The following is a 25439-nucleotide window of genomic DNA, read 5'->3' as shown; positions in this document are numbered from 1 at the left end:
CAGAGGTGACTTTGTACACATACGTACCTTCGAATGCTCCCTCAATCTGCTTCTCTGAGGGGGCGTGGCTGTTCCTGAGGAGAGTGTACATGGACATGACAAAACCGGGGGTGCAGAAGCCACACTGTGACCCATGGGCACGCGCTATACGCTCCTGCATGGGAGGAGAGGGGGAACATGTTGTGAGATATCGTAGTTGGAAGTAATAATTTCATCTGATATCTATGAGGAAAAGTGAGAAGTCTTTGAAAAGAATCAAAAGACTGCAAAACTGTTAGCAGGAAGGAATTAAGCGAATGCAAACTGACTTTGTATCGTATATGATCACCTGAACAGGATGAAGGAGATCACGGGAGCTACCAATCCCCTCCACTGTGGTGACTGCCATACCATCCACAGAACAGAGGGGGGCAAGACAAGCGTTGACGGCAGCATGTGTAACCACGCCCTCTTGATACCAGGAGAGCATCACCGTACAGGCACCACACCCACCCTCTCCACACCCAAGCTTAGTACCTGTTAGGCGGACTAGAGGGACGGGGCGCTAAGGAAAGTACTCGTGCAATATACTCAATATACGCATACGCGAGTAATTTTGTTGGTACACATTTTTGTATGAACTACATTTTACCCATTTTTAATAAATATTCGTACAGCTCAGGATAGTGACGTTGAATCTATTGTATGCGGTAGAATAATTTCGTAGTTTTAATTTTCATATGATGCTCCTCAATACGAAATATACAATACAACATTTTGCATGAAAGAGGTTTACGAGGATACGCTGCGTTCTTAGGAAGTACAATAGAGTGGTCTCCGAGTCCGGGCTCTCCACAACAACCTGCACACACGGTGTATATATAATTATCATAATTAAAAATTAATTTAACTGTACGCCCATTTCTTTCTTTGCTGCCTCCACTATGTCTTTCATGGATGAACAGTGACAACAGCAAGAAAAAGTAAGGCCTGGGAACGAGGCTACTTTAGCGGTGTGATGACGGCTTTTTCAATGTGTGGGCGCCTCGATCCCAGGCCGAGTTTTCGTTTTTATAACGGTTAGGCGAACAACTAGTTGTTAGTAAAAACTCGGCCTGGGATCGAGGCTAATACTGCACATGCTCAGTTCAACTTCTCACAGAAACTACCAAAAATGTGTAGAAAAGCAAAAGCATTGCAGACAAAAACGTTATGTATAAATCAGTTTCGGTCAGTTCCACTCGTATTCTCTACAATGAATCTACAAATGTCTGTAGCAGTGTCTCCTCTTCTCAGTCCTATGGCGATTTCTACCAAGGCCCTGAAGGTAGCTCTGGAAGGATTCACTCTTCGCCACACTCCCAATGCATGAGCCACTCCAGCTTGATTGCCATAACGACGTGTGACATCAGTTACATCACCGAGGTCGGCTGGGGTGAGGTTGAGTCGATTCAGCAGGTTAGGAGTTGTGGCTGAATGCAAAGAAAAAAGCTAAGATAATGATAGTCTATAACAAGCACCAAAAATGACACACATGCAGCCAGGCTAATAAAAAAAATACGCAAATACTGAAAATAGTTACCTGTGATGCTATCAGCCAAATTGATGAGCTTCACTGTGGGCTTTTTGAGAGCGTCTGACAGGAGACTCCATGTTACCACTTGCGTACTCAGAAGCTCAGCCAGCATTTCACGCAAGCACGACACATTATCGCCACGATGCTTGCTATTGATATTGGTGAGAACAAAATAAGTTAGACCTAGAGCCAATCCCAGATTGAACCAGTGAGGGCTGGCACTTTCATGTGCAGTGTGTAGTTTCTCGTAAACGTGTTGCAGATCGTTAATTGTCAAAGCCTGTACAAAAGCAACAATCAACCAGGGTTTAATTTGGTGAGGATTGCCCCCTCGGAAATACCTTCTAGAGGAAACTCAAAAGGGAATACAATTGAGGGGTTCGGGTGAACAATATGCTCAATCCCTTACCAAATGTAAAAATGATAATTATGTAAGTACGTACAGTATATGAATTAGAGTACTGCCTACCTTGTGCACGCTCAGCAGGTGTGGAAATTTCTCCGCGATTAGAATGATGTCACTCTCAGGGATTTCTTGATCTAGTTGTTGGTCCCTCACTCCAGTCTCCTTGCACACATCTTCCATTACTGTAACAGAGGACAATTCATCTGAAGAAAAGATATAATGTAAAAGAATAAATTATTATTAGGCCCAGGAAAAAAATTTAACTTTCAAACTCGAAATAAATTGTTGACCAATTGACATTTTCTCACTGGTATGTTGATCACTTGTTTTATTGACCACATGTTCCATTGCAGGGTCTGAGGAGGGGAAATTTATAAAACAAAAAAACGCAAAACAAAGCTTACTAGAAGTATTTCGCTGATCATGATCATGTACTTCCGTCTTCAAGCACACATCTTCCATTACAGAATTACCTGAGGAAAAGCAGACACAGCAGTTACGCTAATGTAGTACGTTTGTCAATTACCATACAAGGCTGTTGATCACTCGTTCTTTAAATTATTTGATACACATTTTACTTAACTTTAACAAATACTCTGCTAATCAAGTAACTATGTACTAGCTAGTTAAGTTCTAAAACTAATAGAACTGCAAATGTTTACATATACTGTTACGTAATTACCGGGGTATTGCAGCTGATCACTCGTTCTTTCAGTGACATCTCTCGTAACAGAGGATGGTTCACCTAACATAGAGAAACATAAATGTCAATATTACTGAACACTATATAATTATTATACTCACCTGAACCTTCGCTATTGTCCAGCCAGATTCTATGTTCGTCACTGAGCTTCCCATACACACGTGCCTCCTGGGAGCATATCCAATAGTCCTTCCGTTCGCTCAGATCAGCAAGGTGCAATTTGCCTCCAGTGCTCTTCTTGCATGGGCAAAAGATGCCTGTCTCGGGTGTGTCGTTGTTGTAATGCAACGCTTTACAGGACAATTTAATGCTGCTTAAAATTTCGTTGCGAATCGTAGGGCATATTTCATTGCGTAAAGGAAAAGGGACGTCAATGTACACTTCGATATACGAGAAGGAGTCGATCAGAGCCACGGTATACGGGTGCTTGGGAATTCTTAGCTGGATACAATTTTTAGCAAAACAGATTAGTTTCCCTGAGGGGAGCAAAACTTTCCAGTCCAACCTCTTGATCACGTCCACAACTAGACAGCAAAATACTCCAGAGCGAATACACCCACTACGAAAGTAGATAGCGAAGGGGGATATTGTGAAGGAGGAACGAATCTTGTCTAGCTCAGCAGGTGGGATTGATGTGAGTAGAGATGGCATGAAGAACTCGGCTTGGTGGGTAGTGGACTCCACTAGTGGAATGGGAGCAATCACGAGAAGATCTTTCATGATCAACAGCATATCTTCTGGAGAAAAGATGCCTTCAACGTAATGCTTTTTAAAGAATCGAAGGAACCCTAAAGTGACTATGCCCTCATCTCGAAATCTCTTCCACTCGGCCTTGGTCATTCCTGTGCTTAGAGTAGAGCGTGACTTGACTTCAGCATTCCTCAGGAAGATGGCGTGCTGTGAGAGCTCAGTGATCTTGTCTAGTGGAATCTGGGCATCCACAAACACTGTGTTGGGGAGAATGGAGGGATAGTAGTGCGCTATACACACGTTATCAAAGAAGACTAGAGCAGCTTCAAGATCTTTGAGAAAATAACCAAATCGAGTGGCTAATTGGAGACATTCTCCAATGCTTAATACACCTCGCTCGAGACTGGCAGATAAACTCTGGAGAAGTGAATCCAAGAAGGACCACCAGATGGGCATTTTGACTTGTAGCGGAATAGAGTCCTCAACAGCAATTCTAATCCTATTGGCAGTGGCCAGTGAATCGTAATCTCGGCTGATTGTGCTGAGACCAAAAATCAAATTGTTCAATCCAGGATCGTTGTACACCAATAGCTTCTTGATATCGGGTGGCAGCATGTCGAGAATCTCTTTATTCCTCTTGATAAGTGTATCCGAGCTCTCCTCCAGTTGATCCAAGAATGTGCCCACAAAGATCATACTTGGCTTCTTGTCTTGTGAGGTGTGGGACTCAATCGATCGAATGAGACTCTGAAGTGTCTCCCCGAGGGTCATGTGAGATGCATGAGGACTACCAACAAGCTGCCCATCCTTGTAGTACTCGTCAGAAGGGAAACTGGAGAGTTCGTCAATCAAACGCAGGACTACCAACGCCACCGAAATGTGCTTGATGAAGAGAGGGCTGATGTCGTGGAATTGCGGCTGGCCGCCACAGTCGGTAACGTACACCCAGTTGGAATCAAACAGTTCTCCTTCTTGCTGGTCACTGCTCGACAGTTGGTCAGTTCCCTGTGTGGCTGGCTTCAGCTCTTTTGCCACACCACTCACTACACTCGCTATCACTTTATCAACGGCTTTCTTCAACTTTCTTGCAGAGCCAGAAAGCGTATCGGAATCGTTCCTCCTCAATGGGCTCGAACTGGAACCAGAAATTTGCTCATCGGAATCAGAAATTAGCTCGGTTGTGGTCATCTTCTTCAAGCTCTCGGCAACCCTTGATACGGTGGATGGATCGGCGCTTTCTTTTGGTAACTTAGCGATGATTTCAGCAAGTAGCTTGCGCAGCTTTGGCTGAGACATCTCTTCCCAGCCTCTTCCAGTTGACTTGAATTTCGTGTTGGACACGGGTCGAATGCGTACTGGCTTTTCCATACAAGGAGTGCTGTCACGCTGTAGCGGAGGGGGCTTGTCGGTTAGCAGGTGCTTGAGGTTGGTCTTCCCTGTTCCCGCCGGTCCAAACATGAGCATGTTGACAATGTTGACCAAGACATATCCGTGCTTCATCGCCTCTTCAAATAACCGCTTCGATTCTAAACAAGACGTGTGTATGAGGTGTTAGGAATGTTAACTATGCAATACTTCAGAGCTGGGTGACAAGATGGACTATTATTATGATGTCACCATAATTATGATGCATGTGATTAAACCGATCATTACATGCAGGAATGTGCTGTGCTTGCATTCATGGATGTCACTATTAAGTACACATGTAGTAAGCACAGTAGAGGGTACGCCCCACAACCCAATGGATATGAAGCAAAACACATAATTAAAAGGATGGTGGTTGTGAGTGGGTGGGGGAATGAATGAAAATTACATTGGAGTCTGGAAAACATATAAACAATATAAAGGCAACAAGTATGTATAAATGTCATACAGTCTGATCACGTCACCTTAAAGCATAATTTGGTGAGGTATAAAACACATAACAATAGCATCATGTTTTATGCAACTCGCCCTCGGGCTCATAAAATGATTGCTAGTCCGCCTAAACTATACAATACAGTCAGTTGCCTAGCAACGCAAGCTTAAAAAGGTGGTGGGTGGAGCAAATAGTTGATAAGAACATGATTACATACGTATGGTATATACATGTACATAATACCATATAGTGAGAAATTTTCGAGGCACTTATATTTCGTGGAATGACCTCTAAAGCATTTCGTTGCACTGTTTGTGGGTTGACCGCTTACCAGAAGACACGCTTTAATCTTTGCATGTTATAGCAGATAATTGGTACAATTTTCGTGGATTGCTAACCCATGAAATCAGCGAAAATATAGCCCCTCGAAAATTTCGCGGTATATACGGTAACTGCTTTAAAATGGATCTAACTGGACACAGCAGCTGTGCGTATACGTAAGAAGCCAATGAAGTGCCAGTGGAAATGAAGGACATGAAGCAGCTGAACATAAACCACCTTTAAATCGTAAACCTTTAAAGCTTGCTAAGTGGGTGACCCACCAATGACAGGGAATACATGTACTGGGTAATAATGATGTGGCTGATCACTACAGGAGTGTGCTATGCTTGAATTAACATGATGATGTCATAATTAAGTAACACAGTACAACGTCACAAACCCAAATCATTGAAACTTGGTATTAATAAAGTCTAGATTGTCCAATAAACCATATCTATACCACCACAGTGTGTAGAGCAGTAACAGGAACAATGCTCTAGTACACTGTAGTGTGCACAATCAGGGGCAGTTGCCTAGCAACACAACACATGTGATAGGCAAATGAAAAGGTTGTGGGTGGAGCCAACGCTTTTGCAATACACGATTATATAAAGTATGAGGACCTCACAACAGCTGTAGGTACAGTCTACTAATAACACACTACATGTAAGTTGCTACAGGTACGAGTGATTGCAACTATGAGCATCAACACTCACTGTACTATAAAGTTCCTTGCTCCCCTCACCTTCCTTTCTCTGCCTCTCCTCTACTTCTCCTCGTATCTCAGCAATCATATTCTCCCAGTATTGTATATTCCCCTCACAACGTTGTATCCCTGAGACACACTTCTTGATCTCCCCCTCCACCTCCTCCAGCTCTCCGAGCAGTTGTCTCCGGTCTTGGTCAGTGATGTCACCAGACAGTCTCTGTTGGAGGGCAGCTCTTCTCTGGGGGAGTAAAGAATTTATATACGACTGAAGAAAAATTCCACCAAATAGAACATGCAGCTGACACAAATGTACAAATTATCAAAATATAAAAATCAGCAACCACCAACCTAAATAAACTTGGCGAGCATAATTATATATTTACCCGCTATACGGTATAACCTCACACAGACAAACAGTAAAAGTGGACTTACAAATCATACCTAAAAAAAGGTAGACAAAAAGCAACCATTCATCATACAATGGACAGTACATGTACACATATTGTCGTTCTGCTAGACTACGTGTACCACTCTTACCACGAGAGTAGTAAGTGCAACTGTCAACACTCACCGTCTCATGATGCTTCAGTTTACTCTCATACCAAGCCTTCTCCTGGACAAGGTGAACAAGACAAGAGTGGGTTAGACTGTGTGTTTGTGGTCACACATTATGAGTTGTCTATAGGAGCAACCAGTATAGCTACTAGGGTCAGGTAAGGATATGAGACTATTACAAACTGAATGCATATGAGGTGTACGGTATGTTTGCCAACATTGTTTGACTCACTTTCTATCGTTCCAGATATTCAGTAACCATGGAAATGTAGGGAGAGAGAAAAGAATATAATCACAAACCTGTACACTATGAATGCCAATACACATGTACTCATGCAACTCAAACATTACTGAGACAAGTACAGTCACAAGTCAGTGCAGTGTCCCGCTCACCTTCTGTTTAGTCCAATGAGACACCAGCGCCAGACACACATGGAAACAGAGAGAGGGGGATGATGGTAGGAGCAGTGAGTGCATTCATACATGTCTGTATATACTGTAACTTACCACCTGTTGTTCCAGTAATCATTAGCAGTAGTCACATTAACAAGCAGTAGGACACGGACATGTAGAGAAATGAACATGTTCAAATACACGAATGCATTCACACATGTATACATCAATTATTGCAAGTACACGTCTGTATAGACTGGCGGCGACAGCCCCTCGCGTGCGTAGCGCGAGGGACTGGCAAACTGCCTATCAGTCACTCGTCTCAGCTGCAACGAGCATTGCAGCCTATCAGATTGCTCAACGTCATATTAGCCCTGTAATTGTAACCGCACTTACACTTCAGGGGATTCAGTGCATTCCATAGTAGCTGAATCTCATAGCAACATTTAACCACATTATCTATAACGATATTCATGTTTAGTAGTGTCATACGATCTATTACACTTCCGCTGAGACAAGTGACTGATAGGCAGTTTGCCAGTCGCTCTATCGCCGCCAGTCTAACGTCTGTACAGCATGAAACTTTCAGTACGTACTAATCCTAAATAAAGTCACGCAAGTTATTCTTTCTGCCTTCATGCAGTAGTACATGTATACAAGTCAGCCTAGTACGCCATTATATGTACATGCAATAAACTCACGTCCTGTTGTTGAGTAACAGTCCACAGAGGGTACATGTGAGGAGAGAGGGATATGAACACTGGTAGTACACACACTGGCTAGTACACACACAGGTACTCAGTACTAGCAATAGCAGAATATGGAAGGGTCAGAGTGGGTGGGTCAGTGGAAGGGACGGTAAACGGTACAACAAGCATTTTACATGCACAACTTTGATACATATGATTTTGTTTGTCGTACAATACAACACATGCACTCCACGAGACACACACACAATCACAACATACCCTAATCCAATCCTGAGACACATCAAATGGTACATGTGAGGGAGAGATTTAATCTTAACACACATACAAGACATCAGATCAGTTGAACGCTGGTGTGTATGGGACTGACTACACATAGCAACAAGTGGCTAGACCTGGTATAGAAAAGCTAAGAAATAAAAAAGTTGGGGAAACATTGAGAAATAGGCAACAAGTTTTAGGTTCAGTAGGCACTTAATTGGTTGGGGAATTTACATAAACACAAATTTACATGTACACAATGTACACAATGGTGGTATTTCAAAATTGTGGCCGTAAAATGGGATTACGAATTGAACAAGTTTAAAGCCGTGGTCTACCCTATACGAGGGAGAGGGTCAGCTCTAGAGGACAAGGGACACACGCTAATGATGCTAGGTAACCAGTACATCCATACACATTGCAGCTGAACCATTTTAGTGTGTGGACATTGAGTACTCGTAAGAAGCTCACCTCCTACAGTAGTCCAAATCAGTGTGTGGTCCAACATAGGAATGAGTGTGTGTATGGGAAGAGACAAACACGATAATGTACGTACCAACTAATGAACTTAGGTGTATATTCTACGAATATTAAAACTACAACCTAATAAGTTGTGTGGGCCTCGGCTAATACCAAGTTGGCAATATGAAAAGAGACAAAAGACAATTTACGAGTTCCTATAGTAACCATTAAAATGAGTGTGCATGTGCAAACACAACTTACAGCCTGTTGATCCAGAGAGGGAGAGTCCACAGGGCAAACACGTGGGAAGATAGTAAATGAATGATTACGAGGTTGAATGTGATCATACTAAATATTTCCCTACATAACACTATGGCACTGCACACACACACAAGAGTAATAATGGGGAAGTAGAAACATCACAGAATATGCAACAGACACTAAATACTCTGACAACACACACCAACTTACAGCCTGTTGTTTCAGAGGGTCAGTCAAAGGTGAGGTGGAGATACATGAAATGGAAAGAAGAGAACATTAGTGCAGTGATACAGTACAGTGGTGATTGCATAACACAGGGGAGGGGAAACAATTGTGGACAGCCAAACATGCAGACTGAAACACTTGATTAACCATGCATACTTTCAGGTACTACTACGAGTAGCCTCGATCCCAGGCCGCACTTCCCACTTCACTTAGGGAAGTGGGCCTGGTATCGACTGCTTGCGCATGCACTAATATCCCCCCGGTATCTGGGGGCTTTGGATAACATCGTATATGCTCAGTAAAACTGTGACATCATATGGACAGGCCACGCCCATTTAACACTAACTTTGGTGAAAGTCTACTATACTACTGCTACTGATTCTATCAAAAGAAAATAGCTGTACAACAAACATACACAGCTCTGTCTCTAGCTAGCTAGCTATATAGCTCTGTGTGTGACTTTTAGGATATTTTCTCTGATGAATCCAGTATTATAGGAAATTTTACGAGGAAAAATATCGAATAATTTGGCGCATGCGCAAGCAGTCGATAGCAGGCCTTCTTTCCTATGAAGGCCGGTGAAGGAGGCTATACTACGAGTAGATCTACTTGTCTCAATTAAGGAATAGTATCACATTCAGTTATCCGTATGTGTTCTTCTTTACACTGTCTACCTCCTAACAACAAGTGCTCAGAGCACAAGCATGTCAGCTTGGTAGAATGTGATTGCACACAACGTACCTTAATCCACGTCTGTTGTCCATCCAGAGAGAGTGGTACATGTGGGGAGAGAATAACAACATGAGATAAAACACCTCATACCTACAGGGTAGAGTGTAGGCACTATACTGTGATGAATGAATGATGACAAGTGTGTTTATGGGTGGTCAACAAGTACATCTAGGCACTAAAGGAATGCACTGATCATTGAGTATCTATCTATCATGTGAATATCATACCTTTTCCCCACGAGTGAGCCCACCCTCCATCAACTGTGGGGAACTAGCAGCATTGAGTGTTGTAGATTCAGCCATTTCAAGAGAAGGTCTGGAAGGCCCTTATATTTCTTTGTGGGTGGCTAGAGGCATGAGGGGGTGGGGCTTGTAGCAACACCCACACATTGTTCAATAAAGAAAGGGTTCAAAGGACACATAATTATTGTTCCAAATAGAGCACAGAACACACATAAAGCAAGTACCTATCAGAAGAAGAAGCACTGAAGAAAGAAGAGCTCAGGAACAATGGCCCACCTGACACTAATAGCCAGAGCCAGTGATGGACTACCTCTGTCCGCATCCATTGTCAATGAAGAGGTAGAGGAGCTACAGTAGATAATACAGTACAGTCTGCATTGGTCCCATCAGGACACTGTACTGTATGCAGCTCAGTGACATGAATAGTTGTCAAGTCATGATTCTGTAGACATATAAAGATAACCTTGCTAGAATAATACGTGTGTAGTGTGTGCTATCTTTAACAGCTTGAATTAACTGAATTGTTGCATTCTCCCTCTGCAGTCTGGCCGGGATTATGCTGAATACCAACCCAAAGCCAAGCAGATATTCCGCAAGCTGTCGTCAGTCAGCCCCCCTCGATGCTCAATCGAGTGTGACCCGGGTCGTATGGTGTTCCAGTAAGCACTTTCCTGTGAATGTCATTATTGCCTCGTGGTGTGTATGATGATTGGTGCTCTGTCATGGTATAAACTGATGCAATGGATGGCCTTTTGTTTGTGAGCATTTGCTTAACTGTACCATACACATTGTAAGTGGTGTGTGTTATACATAGGTCCCTCTATAGTGATTGTCTAACAAGGAACTACCAGTGTACATGTAGTCTAAGAATAGTTGGAACTTGGTTGGTGATATTATACTCCAGTTTAATGGTGGATGAGGGGCGGTGACTTTGAGCTTGAAGCACACACACTAACATGGACCCCCCACACAGCTACATCCTTGAGGAGGGGATATGCTACCTCCCCCTGTGTGACCCCACCTATCCTGCCAAGCTGGCCTTTAACTACCTCGAGAATTCACACAAAGACTTCAGTGAGCAACATGGCAACGATGTACACAAGGCCAGTCGACCGTACCACTTCATTGAGTTTGGTACGTATTTATATCTGCCATCCATATTTTGTAGACTTAATTATAAGGTCATGCTTTTTTCCTGTGTCAGCATTGGACATGCACAGCTGGGCAACACCAGCACTTGCAGTTTCTTGTGTGTGTACTGTTTCAATTCAGTGTTGCTACCCACTGTTATATATAGTACAGAATGTCCTTTCTCTCACACCCACTCACCACCACCCCACACACACACACACACACACACACCCACACACACACACACACCCCACACACACACACGTGCAGATCTCAGTGACAAAGTGGGGAACCTAGTCGACCACTCTCGTGCCAGAGGCTAATGGCTGATCAGCTAATGCAGCATGTGAGCATCTCCTGGCTACTGTGGATTGGTTTTGGACTGCTAGTTCATGCTCTTGTCTATTGGAGACAATATCTGCCAAGTTTCACCAGAGATGTGTACAAGTATGGTAAGCTGAGGAGTGAGAGTGGCTGGAGCTGGATGAACCCTAGTGTGCCCAAGACTCAAGGAGGTCAGTGAGGGTCAATATATACAGTGTATCAGTCTAACCCTCTTGTAACGAGAACCCCCTACAAATCTAGCTTGTAACACCTAGCTAAGTACTGGATTGTGATTTACAATAGTGAGCTCCCTAGCTGAGACTGTTCTGACTTGTAGTTGTTGTAATTGCATTGTCCCAGTCTAAGGAGGTCTTTATTCCCCTCTGCAGGTGGTTCACCCACTTCTACGTGTGGGGGTGGTGTGGAACTACTCTGTATTCCTCTACTATACCAGCCACTGTCTACTGCACACACGACTACCGCTATTGGGACCAACAGCACTGCTGCATTTGAATTCAGGTATAGTCATACCGTATAGCGGGTATTTTTCGGGGGACAAAATATTTGTTGTTCAGCAATATTGAGACATTTCGTGGGTAATATTTTCGTGGTTGGAGCAGGTAACGGTAGGCAAAGTCGCTTCATTCGTGGTTAGAGGTCCAACCACGAACACCACAAATATTTTGCCCCACGAAAATTCCCCACCTCTGTACGGTATTCAGTCTAGTAATTGTACATACCTTGATTAAGTATTAATTGTAAGTGTACTACCAAGGGCGTATAAAAGAAGAGAGGGCATGCAACTCCACTATCAGTACACGTAGCTAGCAGAGTTCAAACGTGGGCGGAGGAATGTGTGCATTTGCATGAAGTGCTAAAAATAGAAATTTCTATTTTTAGCATTTCATGCACTGTCATGCACATTCATCCGCCCACGTTTGAACTCTGCTCATATAGGAGTTGCATGCCCTCTCTTCTTTTATACGCCCTTGGTACTACTGTGTAATTGTTGACTTGTGTGTGGGTTGTTATAATTCTTGTTTAGGAGTCTCTATTTGAATGTCAGCCTTGATGAATGTTTCATTGCAGACTCACCCCTTGCTGGCCTGATTGTAGCCACTCTGTTGTTCCTCTAGGCCTACACACATCAGTACCGATGTCACGTCATCCTTCCACAACTCAGAGCAGTCAAGAACAAGCCACAGTACGGCGGCTGTCACTGCCAAGCAGACTCACGTTTGCTATAGACACAAGTTTGAGGACTATCCAAACAACAGACAAATTGTTATGACCATTTGTTTATTAGTTGCTAATATAATTTATGCTATGTACATGCAGTACTGTATGGTATCATTCATATTCTTCAATCAATAATCTATCAAATTAATGATCGAAAAAATTAATTTTGAATTTACAGTGAATAATAATTGACGCTTCTTATGCTATTATTTGTACATGCAGTACATGGTACATTGAATTAGTATGACATCATTTATTGTTCAAGCAATAAACCTTCAAATGATCGAAAAAATTAATGTTTGAATTTGGACAATAATTCAGTAATTTGCTAGCTATACAGTTTTGTCCACTTTTCTCCTAGTGAGTGTTCTGGTTTCGTCTATTCGTGCCTTGTGTATCTGGAAGGAGGGCGTGACCCACTGCCCACACGAGCACTGATCACCTGACCAGTTGAATGACCTCAGACAGCCGAGCACTTGAGACACAGAATCTGCCGGATATGTGTGTGTGTGTGGGTGTGTGTGTGTGTGTGTGTGTGTGTGTGTGTGTGGGTGTGTGTATAATTATGACGAAAGTAAATTCTACGAGCTAAACAGTTTAATTCTAGAAAATAACGGATATTAACTAATCACAAGACTAGTACATGTATCTAAGCACACCATTGGAAAGGTAATTCTGAGAGCTCTTGAATGCATCAATTAGTTTGAAATTGGACAATCAGAACACAAATTACGAGCTTTCAAGATACGTATCTATTTTTAGCTAATGCACAAGTAGCAGCCTCACCTTCCCCTCCACTTTGCCCAGTAGAGAGCTTTCCATCCACTGTACTGGCTCGATGAACCATGAACTACACACATCATGAGTGGGCCCCTGCTCGTTATAATCCACCTCTGATTGAGTGGGTGGAGTTTGCCCTTGCTTTGTCCTCTTATACCATTTGACAGCAGCCTCTCCTTTACCCACCTCGTGAGGGAGGACACTCTCGTCAGTGAACAGGAGACGCCTGTGTGTGTGTGTATGTGTGTGTGGGGGGGGGGGGGGTTAGTGATGGAGGTATACAAGTTTGGAAACCATCTCTCCAGACAAATACAGTAGCTACTTAATTCATGGTGTGTGGTGTGTGTGTGTGGGTGTGAGGGGGTGTATAATTATAAACAACTACAACTGTGCTGACTAGACGGGATTATTGGCTACTACTGTACATGGTGTCTAGTGTGTGTTTCAGTGAACCTTTAGTGAAGCTGTCAGCGACTGGTTTGTTCTTTGCTGCCTTCCCAGAAGAGTCTGGTCCGCTAGTGGTGACAGTGACAGTGCTCATATTCACCAGGTCTGTGTTCTTCACCAGTAACTACACACAGAGAGAACATCACATGACACACTCACACACAGCCAGGCTACCATAACCTCATTCAAAAGAAGGTACTCTCTATAAAAAAGCTGCCTTACCCCCCCCCCCCCCCTACGATGTGCAGCTGTACTTAAAAAATGCTAATATTATGTTCTGAAGCAGCATGGCTGCTACACTGTGTATGTATTGTACCCACTCACTGCCTCTTGGACGACTCTATTGAGGGTGGTGTTAGCACTGGCGAGGGAGAGGGGGAAGAGGTGGGCCTCAGTCGTGAACACAAAGTCATCCATGTTCAGGGGACTGTCCCCCTCATCAGCAAACAACAAGAACAGACACTTGAACGTCTCAGCCCCAGTACAAAGGAGTCCATTCTATACAGTATCGAAGATTGCCAATGAAATGATATCGTACTACTAGAATATTAAACCCTTTGTGAATGAGCTTTTGCGATCTAACCTTTGCATTCTGGCAAGGATTGTGATGCCATACAAGTACCGATTATTATACGTTTTTGTGAGATCTACATGGGAACTAAATTCTAACTATTAGTATAATTATAATGGTTCCCCTGACTTACCTGTCCTCGTGAGCGTTGGTCCTGAGGTCCTTGATGGCAGCAAAGCCACACCTCACTCTGGCGTACCTGTTCAAGTTGTTCACCACTGATCGACCCACGTTCAGGTAGTATGGATCTCCAGTCGCCTGCAGTAACAACACAACATAATCGTTCATTAACTACTTAGCCATCAAAATAATACAGAGAGTAGAGCAGAGTAGTAGCATCACACGCTAGGGGTCGATTACAGTACTTACAGAAATATTCCAATTACTGACATGCTTTCTTCGAAACAACAGAAAGTGATATATACATGTACAGCTAATGCATAGAGTAAACACACACCCCCACCCCCCCCACACACACACACCCACCCCCACACACACACACACACCCACCCCACCCCACACACACACACCCACCCCCAAATTTAAAATTAACTGCAATTCTCCCCCCCCCTCAATTTATCAGCTGCCATAACTCGAATTCCGTGGATCCAATTTCAACGATAATATTATTTCTGAAAGCTTAGAAACACACCTTTCAAATAGCATCATCAAAATTCTTATTTGAACGATAAAAGTATTTGCCAATTTGGCGATACCATGAATAATAGCCCATGGTCCAAGGCCGAAAAATGACAAATTATGGCCCCGACGAAATTTTGGATTGAAATACATCATTTGAAAGGAAATTTTCTAAGCTTTCTGAAAATCACAAAATTTTGGAGATTCGATCAACGGTACTAAAGTTAATAGCTGTTGAAAGGCCATAACTTGAATTCCGTGGATCCAATTTCAACGATAATATTATTTTCTGAAAGCTTAGAAACACACCTTTCAAATAGCATCATCAAAATTCTTATTTGAACGATAAAAGTATTTGCCAATTAGGCGATACCATGAATAATAGCCCATGGTCCAAGGCCGAAAAATGACAAATTATGGCCCCGACGAAATTTTGGATTGAAATACATCATTTGAAAGGAAATTTTCTAAGCTTTCCGAAAATCACAAAATTTTGGAGATTCGATCAACGGTACTAGCTGTTGAAATTAACCGCAACTCTCTCCCCCCCTCAATTTAATTATTCTTTTCAGCTGCCATAACTTGAATTCCGTGGACCCCCACCCACCCCCATCCCCCCACACACAAACACCCACACACCCCACACACACATGACGGTGTACCTTGTAGAGGAAGTAAGTGCTCTCAATGAACTCAGGCCTGAGAGGGTGGTTTCCCCAGTGAACCCTGAAGTCATGAGTGAATGCCTCGGGTAGGAAGTTGTGTCTCTCCATCACATGATAAAGCATGTCGTGAATGTGTATAGCTGTGTCTACATCACCCCACAGAACCTGGAGATAGATACAACAAACCCCGTCATTTTAAACATGAAGGTTAGGTAAGTACAGTATATACAAAAATGTATACTGCAGACTACAATAGACGGACGGCCTCTAAGAAGTACTTTTCTATGTCAAACTGTTCTAGAGAGGTTCAGAGATATTAAGGCAAAACAGAAAACGACGGCACGAAAAACAATTTTTGATCTCAGTCTACCATCTTGTGGTACCTTTATCAAAGAGCTACAAATAAATTGGACACAAGTTACGACCCCTAAAAGGGAGCTAGTGGTTTCTCTTAGTCAGTACATGTGTGTGTGTGTGTGTGTGTACCTGTAGACCAGGCCAGAACGCCAGAAGTGAGTCCATGAAAGATCTAGTCATTCGATGAGGTGAATTCATGCTCACCTCCACTAGCATGGGCCCATTCGTGATGTATCTCTTGATGGCATCATAATGCTGTAGGGGAGGGGGTAAAGAAAGAAAATGAAGTTGCTGACCTTGCATGTACATATTGTACTGTATACACAGTTTCCGTTAACTCCTTTACCTCACAATTTTAACTCTAACAGTAAGCACCAAGTGTTTCAATAACCCCTCGCTCACCTTCCCAAACCTCTGCAGATACTTCCTGTCCCCCAACAGGATGTAAGACTTGAGACAGTACTCGTAGTATGAGTCAATCCCCGCCCCCACACCGCTATCCACTCTCGTCCACTCAGCACTGTGTACGTTGATGACTGAGCCAACCAGATTGTGCCCTCGGTGTCTACTACGCCAGATTGCCTCCATTGCTTGGTGGGCTAGCTTTCACCTCAAACTGAGGATCACCTGATGGGAGAGAAAGAGAGCTTGACCATATCATTTAGGCTCAAATGTAACCATATCATTTAGGCTCAAATGTAACCAACAATCTAAGCCTACCATAGGTTAGACCACTCTTAGAGCTACACAAGTTTCCATATTGAACAATCCTACCTCCAGTTAGAGGCACCCACAAAGTTGGTAATGTACACACACACACACACACACACACACACACACACACACACACACACACACACACACACACACACACACACACACACACACACACACACACACACACACACACACACACACACACACACACACACACGCACACGCACACACACGCACACGCACACACACACTCACTGCACCTGTTAGTCTACTGAGGGCAGCAAACTCAAGGATCATGGACCCAGCACATGCCGTGCACGTTGTCTTCTCCATGTTAGGGTAGCCCATACCGTGGCGAAGGTTGATCTGAGGAGAGGCACAATATAATACAGCACATGTAACGGTTGTATTATCTACAAGTTTCAATTTTAGTACAGAATGGACTGTATTTTCTGTTGGCAATTTTGCACAGTACAGTGGATTGCAGTGCACTTGCAACAGAGATTTGCCTATCTATAATAAAGCACTTTCTACATATGTACAGGTTGTATTATCCACATGACATACTGTACACTTAGGACTAAGACCAGTTTCAAATTTGGTATAACATTTTGAACTGCATTTTCTGTTGGCTATTTTTCAGAGTACAGAGCAGTCACCTTTGGATAGGGGAGACCTGTGGTGGTGTTGAAAGCAGGCAGTAGTCTGTTCCCCACTTCCACTGCCATTCTGAGCAGCCCCCCATCATACCAAGCCAGCTGATGGTAGCCCTTCTCTTTGAGAGCCAGGGCAGCAAAGTGACCTCCCAGTAAACCACCTAGCACACGTATGTTGGTCTCAAACACTGATACCACCAAGTCACTGTCGAAGCTAATGTCTGTCATGACTTTTTGTACAGCCGAGGAAAACTCATCAACCGAACCAATTACCTGAGGGGACAAACACATGTACATTGGTGGAGGGGGAGATTGCTCCTGCCCCTTTAATAGTAACAGGCTACCATGTACAGTACAGTTAGAGTACAGCTTCCTCTCATATAGTGTATTGTACTGATTCAGATATAGGGGAAGGAAGTCAAGGTAAGAGAGGAGCCTCTGGTGGAAGCATCTATATTAACTATTCAATACAGGAAACCATCTCCAAACAAACACAGTAGCTACTTAATTCATGGTAATGGCTTCTAAATAAGTTACATAGCTTCTCCTCCAATAGGGCCTCAGGGGATGTGGTTGCCCTGACCACACACACACTATATATATATACTTGACTCACAGCCAGAGTGTCCAGTGTGTCTATGAGAGTGAGGGAGAACCTGCCCAGGGTAAAGTCAATGTCCCCTCGTCCTTGCTCCACCCCCAGACACGCCCCTTACACGTCAGTGGCATCAACTCATCAGCAGGATATGCAAAGTCCTGTCAGCAGCGTAAATCAGAGTCATGTGATTAGATAGACACGTCACGTGATAGGCTCACCATGTATGAACGGTAGGCATGATTGAACATCTCCAGAACCTTGTCCCTGGAAACCAAAATATTAAAATCAAATCATACAAACCAAAATTCCTCCCACACAATAAAGGCTGAGGTAGGTACACAATAAGGCCAGTATGGGAACCTCTAGACTACTACTAGGACTAGGGTAATGTGTACACACACACACTTACTTGTAGTGTTTTTTTTCAGTGGGGCCCATTGATAGTGCGCCATTGTGATGAGTGAGTAGTAGGGAGCACACAATCACCACTCCCCACACGTACAATACCATTGTCACTATCTGTACAATGGTTCTACTTTAGACTAGCTCTATGTGCTGCACTGTACACTCATTTGATAAGTATTATATTGCAACTCACCCTGTCAGCTATAACCTGTTCATAGTAGGAGGAAAAATAAACAAAGTAGAGAGTCTCTTTGTCTTCAAGGTTGGATTTCAATATTTCAAGACCACGATTTTACGGTTTTATTCTATACAGCTGCACTTTGGACTTAGCGGCTGTATTTGACCTTTGAACTCCGACTCACTGCATGTGTGTTGCTAAATTCATACTGCGCATGCTCAGTTCAACTTTTCACAGAGATGGCGCCCGAGGGCTGAGTGCAATATATGCCACCATAATACATGTAATGTGCCCAGAAAAGAGCATTGCAGACACACAGCATCAATAAAAACAAGACATTTAAAAAAATTCAGTTTCAGTCAGTTTAACTCGTATTCTTTACAATGAATCTACAAATGTCTGTAGCAGTGTCTCCTCTTCTCAGTCCTATGGCAATTTCCACCAAGGCCCTGAAGGTAGCTCTGTAAGGATTCACACTTCGCCACACACTCAACGCATGAGCCACTCCAGCTTGATTGCCTTCATTGTTTCTCTTTTGAGTAGCATCGCTTTTTTCAGCAGTATTGAGTTTGAGTCTTTCAAGCAAGCCGGGTGTCATCTCAATGTGTTTAGCTACACAGTAGATTTCACTCTCAGGGATTTCTTGATCGAGCTGTTGATCAGTCACTCCAGTCTTCCTGCACACATCTTCGATTACAGAGGATGATTGCAATTTACCTAAAGAAAAAACATGAAATTCAATATCAGATAATATCTAAAATGAAACTATACGACACTCTAATACTTGCCATGCATGTGCTTACCAGATTGTTGCTGCTGGTTACTCAGTGTCTTTTTTGTACACATATCACTCGCAACAGAGGATGATACATCTAATTGAGGGGAAAACAAAATATAAATTTTAATATTAAAAATCACTGTACTCACCAGAACCTTCGCTATCGTCCAGCCAGATTCTATCTTCATCACTGAGCTCTCCCCACACACGTGTCTGAAGGGAGCACTTCCAAAACTTACAGCCATTTCGTTCGCTCACATCAGCAAGGTGCAATTTGCGGATGCTTCCAGTGCTTTTCTTGCTGCATGGGCAAAAGATGGCTGTCTTGGGTATGTCGTTGTTGTAATGCAACATTTCACACGACGATTTAATGCTGATCAAAATTTCGTTTCGAATTGTAGGGCATACTTGTTTGCGAAGAGCAAAAAGCACATCGATATACACTTCAAGATACGAGAAGGAGTCGATCAGAGCCACGGTGCACGGGAGATTGGGGATTTCAAGCTGAATGCAATTTTTAGCTAAAATGCTTGCTTCTCCTGAAGGAAGCAACACTTTCCAGCCCAGCCTCTTGATCACGTCCACAACTAGACAGCAAAATACCCCAGAGCGAATACACCCACTACGAAAGTAGATAGCGAAGGGTGATATTGTGAAGGAGGAACGGATTTTGTCTAGCTCAGCAGGTGGGATCGATGTGAGTAGAGATGGCATGAAGAACTCGGCTTGGTGGATAGTGGCTTCCACTAGAGGAATGGGAGCAATCACGAGAAGATATTTCATGATCAACAGCATATCTTCTGGAGAAAAGATGCCTTCAACGTAATGCTTCTTAAAGAATCGTAGAAACTTTAAAGTGATTATGCCCTCGTCTCGAAATCTCTTCCATTCGGCGCCTGTCCCTCCTGGGCTAATAGTAGAGTGTGCATTCCTCAGAAAAATGGCGTGCTGTGAGAGCTCGGTGATCTTGTCTAGTGGAATCTGGGCATCCACAAACACTGTGTTGGGGAGAATGGAGGGATAGTAGTGCGCTATACACACGTTGTCAAAGAAGACCAGAGCAGCTTCAAGATCTTGGAGCAAATAACCAAATCGAGTGGCTAATTGGAGACATTCTTCAATGCCTAGTACACCTCGCTCGAGACTGGCAGACAAACTCTGGAGAAGTGAATCCAAGAAGGACCACCAGATGGGCATTTTGACTTGTAGCGGAATAGAGCGCTCAATAGCAATTCTAATCCTATTGGCAGTGGCCAGTGAATCTTCTTCTCGGCTGATTGTGTTGAGACCAAAAATCAGATTGTTCAATCCAAGATTTTCGTACACCAATAGCTTCTTGATATCGGGTGGCAGCATGTCGAGAATCTCTTGATTCCTCTCGATAAGTGTATCCGAGCTTTTCAGCTGATCAAAGAATGTGCCCACAAAGATCATCTTCGGCTTCTTGTCTTGTGAGGTATGGGACTCAATGGATCGAATGAGACTCTGAAGTGTCTCCCCAAGGGTCATGTGAGATGCACAAGGACTACCAACAAGCTGCCCATCCTTGTAGTACTCGTCAGAAGGGAAACTGGAGAGTTCGTCAATCAAACGCAGGACTATCAACGCCACCGAAATGTGCTTGATGAAGAGAGGGCTGATGTCGTGGAATTGCGGCTGGCCGCCGCAGTCGGTAACATACACCCAGTTGGAATCGAACAGTTCTCCTTCTTGCTGGTCACTGCTCGACAGTTGGTCAGTTCCCTGTGTGGCTGGCTTCAGCTCTTCTGCCACACCACTCACTACACTCGCTATCACTTCATCGATGGCTTCGTCCAACATTCTTGCAGAGCCAGAAAGTTCATCGGAGTCGAAAAGTCCATCAGAATCGTTGCTGGATTGGGAATCAGAAAGGTACTCATTGCAACTAAAATATGAATCATCTGAATCAGAATCGGGACCCGAAATTAACTCGGTTGTGGTCATCTTCTTCAAGCTCTCGGCAACCCTTGATGCGGTGGATGGATCGGCACTTTCTTTTGGTAACTTAGCGATGATTTGAGCAAGTAGCTTGCGCAGCTTTGGCTGAGACATCTCTTCCCAGCCTCTTCCAGTTGACTTGAATTTCGTGTTGGACACGGGTCGAATGCGTACTGGCTTTTCCATACAAGGAGTGCTGTCACGCTGTAGTGGAGGGGGCTTGTCAGTTAGCAGGTGCTTGAGGTTGGTCTTCCCTGTTCCCGCCGGTCCAAACACGAGCATGTTGACAATGTTGACCAAGACGTGTCCGTGCTTCATCCCCTCATCAAACAACCGCTTCGATTCTAAACAAGACGTGTGTATGTGGTGTTAGGAATGTTAACTATGCAATACTTCAGAGCTGGGTGACAAGATGGACTATTATTATGATGTCACCATAATTATGATGCATGTGATTAAACCGATCATTACATGCAGGAATGTGCTATGCTTGCATTCATGGATGTCACTATTAAGTACACATGTAGTAAGCACAGTAGAGGGTACGCCCCACAACCCAATGGATATGAAGCAAAACACATAATTAAAAGGATGGTGGTTGTGAGTGGGTGGGGGAATGAACAATGGAATGAACATTACATTGAGGTCTGGAAAACATGTAAACAATATAAAGGCAACAAGTATGTATAAATGTCATACAGTCCGATCACGTCGCCTTAAAGCATAATTTGGTGAGGTATAAAACACATAACAATAGCATCATGTTTTATGCAACTCGCCCTCGGGCTCATAAAATGATTGCTAGTCTGCCTAAACTGTACAATACAGTCAGTTGCCTAGCAACGCAAGCTTAAAAAGGTGGTGGGTGGAGCAAATAGTTGATAAGAACATGATTACATACGTATGATATATACATGTACATAATACCTTATAGTGCGAAATTTTCGAGGCACTTATATTTCGTGGAATGACCTCTAAAGCATTTCGTTGCACTGTTTGTGGGTTGACCGCTTACCAGAAGCCACGCTTTAATCTTTGCATGTTATAGCAGATAATTGGTACAATTTTCGTGGATTGCTAACCCATGAAATCAGCGAAAATATAGCCCCTCGAAAATTTTGCGGTATATACGGTAACTGCTTTAAAATAGATCTAACTGGACACAGCAGCTGTGCGTATATGTAAGAAGCCAATGAAGTGCCAGTGGAAATGAAGGACATGAAGCAGCTGAACATAACCACCTTTAAATCGTAAACCTTTAAAGCTTGCTAAGTGGGTGACCCACCAATGACAGGGAATACATGTACTGGGTAATAATGATGTGGCTGATCACTACAGGAATGTGCTATGCTTGAATTAACATGATGATGTCATAATTAAGTAACACAGTACAACGTCACGAACCCAAATCATTGAAAGTTGGTATTAATAAAGTCCAATAAACCATATCCATACCACCACAGTGTGTAGAGTAGTAACAGGAACAATGCTCTAGTACACTGTAGTGTGCACAATCAGGGGCAGTTGCCTAGCAACACAACACATGTGATAGGCGAACGAAAAGGTTGTGGGTGGAGCCAGCGCTTTTGCAATAACACGATTATATAAAGTATGAGGACCTCACAACAGCTGTAGGTACAGTCTACTAATAACACACTACATGTAAGTTGCGCAGGTACGAGTGATTGCAACTATGAGCATCAACACTCACTGTACTATAAAGTTCCTTGCTCCCCTCACCTTCCTTTCTCTGCCTCTCCTCTCCTCGTCCTCGTGTCTCAGCAATAGCATTCTCATGGATAGGTATCCTCCCCTCACATCCTTGTATCTCTGAGACACACTTCTTGATCCCCCTCTCCACCTCCTCCAGCTCTCCCTGCAGTTGTCTCCGGTCCTGGTCAGTGATGTCACCAGACAGTCTCTGTTGGAGGGCAGCTCTTCTCTGGGGGAGTAAAAATATCATTATAAACTTTATATACGACTGAATGAGCATTCCACTAAATAGAACATGCAGCTGATACAAATGTACAAATTATCAAAATCAGCAACCACCAACCTTGGCGAGAATATCATAATAATAAAAATTATTATATTTACCCGCTATACGGTATAACCTCACACAGTCAAACAGTAAAAGTGGACATATAAAGCATACACAAAGGTAGACAAAAAGCAAACATTCATCATACAATGGACAGTACATGTACACACATAGTCGTTCTGCTAGACTACGTGTACCACTCTTACCACGAGAGTAGTAAGTGCAACTGTCAACACTCACCGTCTCATGATGCTTCAGTTCCCTCTCATACCTAGCCTTATCCTGGACAAGGTGAACAAGACAAGAGAAGTTAGACTGTGTGTTTGTGGTCACACATTATGAGTTGTGTATAGGAGCAACCAGTATTATATAGCTACTAGAGTCAGGTAAGGAAGGATATGAGACTATTACAAACTGAATGCACATATCATGAGGTGTACGGTATATTTTTGCCAACATTGTTTGACTCACTTTCTATCGTTCCAGATATTCAGTAACCATGGAAATGTAGGGAGAGAGAAAAGAATATAATCACAAACCTGTACACTATGAATGCCAATACACATGTACTCATGCAACTCAAACATTACTGACACAAGTACAGTCACAAGTCAGTGCAGTGTCCCGCTCACCTTCTGTTTAGTCCAATGAGACACCAGCGTAAGACACACATGGAAACAGAGAGAGGGGGATGATGGTAGGAGCAGTGAGTGCATTCATACATGTCTGCATACTGTAACTTACCCACTGTTGTTCCAGTAATCATTAGCAGTAGTCACATTAACAAGCAGTAGGACACGGACATGTAGAGAAATGAACATTTTCAAATACACGAATGCATTCACACATGTATACATCAATTATTGCAAGTACACGTCTGTACAGCATGAAACTTTCAGTACGTACTAATCCTAAATATAGTCACGCAAGTTATTCTTTCTGCCTTCATGCAGTAGTACATGTATACAAGTCAGCCTAGTACGCCATTATATGTACATGCAATAAACTCACGCGCTGTTGTTGAGTAACAGTCCACAGAGGGTACATGTGAGGAGAGACTGATATGAACACTGGTAGTACACACACTGGCTAGTACACACACAGGTACTCAGTACTAGCAATAGCAGATAATGGAAGGGTCAGTGGGTGGGTCAGTGGAAGGGACGGTAAACGGTACAACAAGCATCTTACATGTACAACTTTGATACATATGATTTGTTTGTCGTACAATACAACACCTGCACTTCATGAGACACACACACAATCACAACATACCTCAATGGCATCCTGAGACACATCAAATGGTACATGTGAGGGTGAGATTTAATCTTAACACATATACAAGACATCAGATCAGTTGAACGCTGGTGTGTATGGGACTGACTACACACAGCAACAAGTGGCTAGACCTGGTATAGAAAAGCTCTAAAAAAGTTGGGGAAATATTGAGAAATAGGCAACAAGTTTTAGGTTCAGTAGGCACTTAATTGGTTGGGGAATTTACATAAACACAAATTTACATGTACACAATGTACACAATGGTGGTATTTCGAACTTGTGCCCGTAAAATGGGATTACGAATTGAACAAGTTTAAAGCCGTGGTCTACCCTATACGAGGGAGAGGGTCAGCTCTAGAGGACAAGGGACACACGCTAATGATGCTAGGTAACCAGTACATCCGTACACATTGCAGCTGAACCATTTTAGTGTGTGGACATTGAGTACTCGTAAGAAGCTCACCTCCTACAATAGTCCAAATCAGTGTGTGGTCCAACATAGGAATGAGTGTGTGTGCATGGGAAGAGACAAACACGATAATGTACGTACCAACTAATGAACTTAGGTGTATATTCTACGAATATTAAAACTACAA

The 25439-nt window shown here is 43.1% G+C and overlaps 4 protein-coding genes and 1 pseudogene across 15 annotated transcripts in view; 1 reads left to right on the top strand and 4 right to left on the bottom strand.

Annotated features, from left to right (window-relative positions):
* The window catches only part of LOC135342201 (xanthine dehydrogenase/oxidase-like), a 28724-nt gene that overhangs the window by 2410 nt on the left and 875 nt on the right, over positions 1–25439 (bottom strand). For 7 of the 8 annotated variants that reach the window (XR_010396784.1, XM_064538887.1, XM_064538891.1 and 4 more), the window contains 3 exons: positions 784–841; positions 329–528; positions 28–154 (listed from right to left, as the gene is read on the bottom strand). Coding sequence is in view for 7 of the 8 variants with exons in the window: in XM_064538887.1 (XP_064394957.1) it covers positions 28–154; positions 329–469 (268 nt within the window). In the remaining variant the exon portion in view is untranslated. Of the gene's footprint in view, positions 1–27; positions 155–328; positions 529–783; positions 842–25439 lie in introns of those variants that run through there. The other variant, XM_064538892.1, reaches the window with a different exon arrangement.
* Positions 1133–10196, bottom strand: LOC135342170 (uncharacterized). Of its 5 annotated transcripts, XM_064538842.1 has the most exons (13): positions 10066–10196; positions 8630–9859; positions 8159–8170; positions 7030–7894; positions 6814–6855; positions 6279–6480; positions 2766–4880; positions 2644–2706; positions 2366–2434; positions 2270–2317; positions 2025–2164; positions 1562–1835; positions 1133–1451 (listed from the first exon to the last, which is right to left on the bottom strand). In XM_064538842.1, exons 6-13 carry the CDS (start codon positions 6325–6327, stop codon positions 1201–1203), a joined length of 3009 nt encoding a protein of 1002 aa, XP_064394912.1. In that variant the 5' UTR covers positions 6328–6480; positions 6814–6855; positions 7030–7894; positions 8159–8170; positions 8630–9859; positions 10066–10196; the 3' UTR covers positions 1133–1200. The 5 variants fall into 5 exon arrangements, with proteins under 5 accessions (XP_064394912.1, XP_064394911.1, XP_064394913.1 ...); XM_064538841.1 differs by having other exon boundaries at positions 8159–9859; XM_064538843.1 differs by lacking the exons at positions 8159–8170; positions 8630–9859; positions 10066–10196 and having other exon boundaries at positions 2025–2143.
* Positions 10258–12579, top strand: LOC135342228 (vesicle-trafficking protein SEC22b-like). The gene is made up of 5 exons (XM_064538929.1): positions 10258–10419; positions 10624–10739; positions 11054–11214; positions 11482–11726; positions 11925–12579. The coding sequence occupies exons 1-4, from the start codon at positions 10348–10350 to the stop codon at positions 11532–11534; spliced, it is 402 nt and encodes a 133-aa protein (XP_064394999.1). The 5' UTR covers positions 10258–10347; the 3' UTR covers positions 11535–11726; positions 11925–12579.
* Positions 13013–18878, bottom strand: LOC135342181 (ER degradation-enhancing alpha-mannosidase-like protein 3; annotated as a pseudogene).
* Positions 19016–24579, bottom strand: LOC135342174 (uncharacterized). The gene is made up of 6 exons (XM_064538851.1): positions 24037–24579; positions 23806–23847; positions 23265–23466; positions 19715–21868; positions 19591–19659; positions 19016–19504 (listed from the first exon to the last, which is right to left on the bottom strand). The coding sequence occupies exons 4-6, from the start codon at positions 21840–21842 to the stop codon at positions 19152–19154; spliced, it is 2550 nt and encodes an 849-aa protein (XP_064394921.1). The 5' UTR covers positions 21843–21868; positions 23265–23466; positions 23806–23847; positions 24037–24579; the 3' UTR covers positions 19016–19151.

Source organism: Halichondria panicea, chromosome 10 (genome assembly GCF_963675165.1).
Source record: "Halichondria panicea chromosome 10, odHalPani1.1, whole genome shotgun sequence".
Classification (NCBI taxonomy): Eukaryota; Metazoa; Porifera; class Demospongiae; order Suberitida; family Halichondriidae; genus Halichondria; species Halichondria panicea.
This window is presented reverse-complemented; position numbering and strand designations above follow the sequence as displayed.

Coding starts and splice junctions, on each gene's coding strand:
- LOC135342170 (XM_064538841.1), bottom strand. CDS start 6,327: ATGATTGCTGAGATACGAGGAGAAGTAGAGGAGAGGCAGAGAAAGGAA. Junction 4,881..6,278: donor GGAGAGGCAGAGAAAGGAAG/GTGAGGGGAGCA, acceptor CGTCTTGTTTAG/AATCGAAGCGGTTATTTGAA. Junction 2,318..2,365: donor TGATCAGCGAAATACTTCTA/GTAAGCTTTGTT, acceptor TCCCCTCCTCAG/ACCCTGCAATGGAACATGTG.
- LOC135342228 (XM_064538929.1), top strand. CDS start 10,348: ATGGCCCACCTGACACTAATAGCCAGAGCCAGTGATGGACTACCTCTG. Junction 10,420..10,623: donor CATCCATTGTCAATGAAGAG/GTAGAGGAGCTA, acceptor CTCCCTCTGCAG/TCTGGCCGGGATTATGCTGA. Junction 10,740..11,053: donor CCGGGTCGTATGGTGTTCCA/GTAAGCACTTTC, acceptor CCCCCCACACAG/CTACATCCTTGAGGAGGGGA.
- LOC135342174 (XM_064538851.1), bottom strand. CDS start 21,842: ATGAAGCACGGACACGTCTTGGTCAACATTGTCAACATGCTCGTGTTT. Junction 19,660..19,714: donor GGACGATAGCGAAGGTTCTG/GTGAGTACAGTG, acceptor CCCCTCAATTAG/ATGTATCATCCTCTGTTGCG. Junction 19,505..19,590: donor TAACCAGCAGCAACAATCTG/GTAAGCACATGC, acceptor TTTTTTCTTTAG/GTAAATTGCAATCATCCTCT.